This window comes from Aptenodytes forsteri, unplaced genomic scaffold (assembly GCF_000699145.1).
Source record: "Aptenodytes forsteri isolate BGI_AS27 unplaced genomic scaffold, ASM69914v1 Scaffold287, whole genome shotgun sequence".
Taxonomy (NCBI): Eukaryota; Metazoa; Chordata; class Aves; order Sphenisciformes; family Spheniscidae; genus Aptenodytes; species Aptenodytes forsteri.
The window spans coordinates 422,427-426,638 of NW_008794854.1; the positions used below are offsets into that span (position 1 = coordinate 422,427).

The following is a 4,212-nucleotide window of genomic DNA, read 5'->3' on the forward strand; positions in this document are numbered from 1 at the left end:
GGTTCATTTCCATAATTTAAAACTGTACTACAGCCGAGCAGTGGTGGCGTTACTTTCCTACTTTACAGGGGATGATTTTATGCACACCTGTTTAAATATCAGAGTCTTCTTAGGACAAACACTGATGCTGGTCAGGCTAGAGGTTAGTGCTACCTTGGCTCTTGTCTCCATACAGTAACAGTCGCTAAACTAATGTTGTCTACGTTTCAAGAAACTGGGGGGAAGGTAGGAGGGAGAGACAGGAAAAATAATTGCTTTCATTTTGTGGGCTTTTTTATATATCAAGATTATCAAGAATACTTGTGGCTCGAGCTGTTCCTTAGCATCAGATCAGAACTGGAATAGCTCATCATTAGCATCTTTTTCCAGTGTAAGGTTTCCTCAGATCACTTACCCTTGCATAGTGGGTGATCCAAGACATTCTTCTTAATTGAATTATGGAAAAATAATTATCAAACTCTTCAAGTAACATACGCAATTACTGTGCTGCTGCCAGCTCTGAGTTTTGAAAGAACCACTGCATTTCTATTTAACCAGAGTAAATATAAATGTATCTGCTAGTCATAATTTCTCCCAACTTGCAGAGGAAAAAGTAATGTTGGAATAGACTCCCAATACTTTCTTTTACAAATAGAGCCTATTTTTTCTTTCTCTCTCATGTTCTTCTCTTACTGTTTCAAAATGAACGTGTTGGGTGGGTTATTTTTGCAGGAATGCATCTCTCTGTGCACTAAACAGTGTCTACTGTACAATTCCTCGAGGAGGTGCAGAGATGCAAGCTAAATAGAAAACAATCAAAACCATTAAAAATGTAAAATCAGTCTGAATATATTTGGCTTCTCCTCCTAGAAGATGTTACCCTTATTTTCTTTGACATCATAATCCTGCTTGCTCTCTCTGGCAAGCTACTGGAGAGCTCTCCAAAACAGTAGGATAACAAAGGTCTGAATTTCTAACATAAACAGCGACCGTGAAAAAAATTACTTAACCTCCTCCCCAGTGACATGCACTTTTTTAGATCTTCCTTTTGTGATAAGCGGAAACAAAAAGGACACAAAAGCATTTCTCCTTCTCTGGTGGGACTGAATGCTGATTTTACTGCGTGTGAGAAAGCTCAGAAACCAGTTAGGCAACTTGGCAGCAGCCTGCCAGGAGGCTGCGGCAGTCTCTCTTGCCCCACTGTGGGCAGTCCTGCTCTGTCACTGCTGCTTGTCTGACCTTACTGGGGCAGACCTGCTCTGTCACTGCTGCTTGTCCGACCTTACAGGGAATGGCTTCAGTGTGAAGAAAAGTAAGTCCCCACCTCTCCATACGCAGACAGAAAAAATGAGTTTGTTGCCAGCTAAATGAGCTGAATTACTAAGAAATTTGATAAATACTGGTATTATCAGTAGACGGAGAGTAGAGTTGAATAGCTAGAGGGAGAAAGGACGGCAGCAACTACACCTTTAATTGGCTTAGCTTATCAGGGAGTTGTGTGCTGAGATGAGTTAAGGAATTGTGTAGTACAGCTTGCAGGCTCTGCATTTAACAGCTTACTCCGAGAAGTGTTCCCACTTCTTTTTGTCATAACCTTAATAGTAACATGTCACAACGTACAAATGTGGTATATGTTTCTCAGGACAAATTAGGTTTGCTCCAGCACCTCGCTTCCTCTTCTGAAAGTAGCAGAAGACAGTAATTTGATCATTACTGTCTGGAAAAAAAAAAGGTCTACAGTAAGTAGAACATCTCTCCCAGATGTTCTCTGTATTGAACAGCAGTACTACTACACAGCGAACGGGACACTCGTAGGGCTGTACCTGTGACAATGTTATCTCAGCTCTGTCACGGAAGGGAGATAGTGTAGGAATCCTCTGGCAAGGGGCACGTGTGGCCGAATCAGGCTTATTAGTACCGAAAAAGAGAACGCTTGAGCTCTGTGAAGGACAGTGAATTTGAGAATAAGAAAAAGGATATATTTTTTTTAAAAACTTTGGGTTGGCTATCTTGAAAAAATGCCTAGAAAGACAAAGCTTGGCCTGTTCAGGGGATTGAACATTTTTAAACTGCAGTACTGAAGGACCTGAAGGTAAACAGTGAACTTTGGGTATTGAGGTGCTTCCATATGGGTAGAGCACTTCCAGTGACTGAGGGGAGCTGTAAGGGCGGGTGGAGTTTCCGTGGAAAGGAAGAGCTCTGAGGGAGTATTGAGGCAAAAGGGCGTGGGATGAAAGGCTTATCACTGCGTATCGGTTTCTGCTCCATTTGGAAAGGGGAGATTTTGATGAGTTGGCTAAAGGCTCACCTGCAAGGGAAGTCAGAGGGACTACGTGAGGTGGCAACCAAACAAGGTGGTAATTCCCTGTGATACAAAGAGTTGCCTGTGTGGATCTTTATTCCCAATTGCTGCCCTGGATTTCTGGTAGCCTGGGTTTCTAGAAAACATATACAACGGTTAGCTGAAGAACATGCTCCAGAGCCTCCCCCTAGGGCGTGAATAACGAATGCATACACCGTTACATTTTAAATCCCACGAGAGCTGTGAACCTGGTGTCTGCATCACAGCTAGAAAAAAAAATCTGCCTGTGTTTTTGCAGGGGCTTGCTTCGTCATGTGTGGGGATAGGCAGCCCGACGACAAGCATTGCAGAGTTTGACCGTGACGACCGAGCCTTGTGTCCGTGAGAAGAGAACAACAAGTAAGAAGAAACTGCTGTGTTTATAGAAGACTAGCCTATGTGCTTGTGTCTAGATGCGCGTGATCAAAAGGCTGTACCCTATCAGTAGGCTGCTGATAGCGCGTGAACACTTGAGTTTTGTATAAGAGGAGAGCTTAATGTATAATAAAGGTCTTTGGTTGCCTCCGGCCAGAGTCCGTGCCTCAATCCCCACAGTCATGGCCCTCCTCAACACGGCACACAGTAGCGGGGCTTTCCTGTGGCCTCTTTCATCTGCAGATGTGATCAGGTGGCCAGGGAGTGGCATAGAAACTGTAGTGGCACATGCATCTGGGAGAGGACTAGCATCCACGGAGCACCGGGCAGGAGCGAACCGAGTACGTTGCAGGCCTCTGACGTCTCATGGATGCAGTGAGCAATAGCCTCGTGATATGACTAAGCTTGTGCCACTTCTTTAAAATACATAGCTTAGCAAAAGAGGAAACGTACGCAAAGAGGCTCCCAAAGGAGAGGGAGCAAAGCAAGGAGATAAAGAAGGAGGGGTGAAAGCGTGGTCTCAGGTCTGTAACGTCAGGGAGTCCAGTCAGTAAGCCGGGGGAAATTCCAAGCAGGCATTTTCAGGCGAAAGGCAAAGGCGGTTACGCGATCGGCGTAGCAGGAGAGCTTCTGAAGGAGCCTGTACTTACAGGCAACACACGCCAAAACAGGCTGAGTTAATGGGGAAGAACAAGAAGGACCTCAGTGGAGGCGGAGGGGACCCACCCTCATCTGTGCTCGCAGCCTGCAGCAGCGCTCTCCTGCTTCCCCAGCAGCTTGGGACAAGCACTCGGGATGTGTGCTTGCTAGCTGGTACTGCAGCGTGCGGCCGGGGGAACTCGCTTGCCGATGCCTGCGCAGAGGCCGGGGCACTAAATGAGCACCGCAGCTTACTCCTGTTGTTTCTCTTTGGAAAACTGGGCCTAGCAAATGCATGGCAAGAGATTCACATCGCAGAGACTGAGACACCGCACTGTGCTGCCATCAAACTGGACTCTGCTGTGGTCCTTGCAGGTTGCAACAGCAACAGACCCACAGCTCTCATGTAGATCTTGGCTGACAAATGCACAACTCCCTTTGCGTGACTGTCAGTTACTTTAAGTATTTTTTTAATGTAAAATAGGAAGATCGTTAGCGTGCCTCCGAAGGCACCCAGTTAAGCTTTCCACACAGGTGGAAAAGGTGGTTCTCAGGCAGAACCAGAGCCTGAGGCGAGGGCATTCGGCGCCGGGCTGCCTCGGACTCCCTTGCTGCGCCCCTACGGAGGCAGGGCAGCAGGGACGCCGGGCAGCAGGGATGCAGGCCAGCGAGGACGCGGCACAGGCGAGGCGAAGGCAGGCGGACGGCAGCGCGGGCAGGCTGCGGCCGGACGCACCGCGGGGGCACGGGCTCGTCCCGCTGCCTACAGAGGCCGAAGCGTTTGTCAGTGGCGAGACCCGGCGTTTCCAGGCCTCCCCCCTGCCAGCACGACTGGACATGCCGCCGCCGCGCTTCTGTGCCCGGGTCCCCCGGACGTC

At 48.1% G+C, this 4,212-nt stretch overlaps 1 protein-coding gene across 1 annotated transcript in view; it reads left to right on the forward strand.

Moving 5' to 3' along the window:
• Nucleotides 1–3,991: 3,991 nt before the first annotated feature.
• MPZL1 (myelin protein zero like 1) overlaps nt 3,992–4,212 on the forward strand; it is a 37,245-nt gene continuing 37,024 nt past the window's right edge. The window contains 1 exon segment of the mRNA XM_019470817.1: nt 3,992–4,209. Coding sequence (XP_019326362.1) covers nt 3,992–4,209 — 218 coding nt within the window.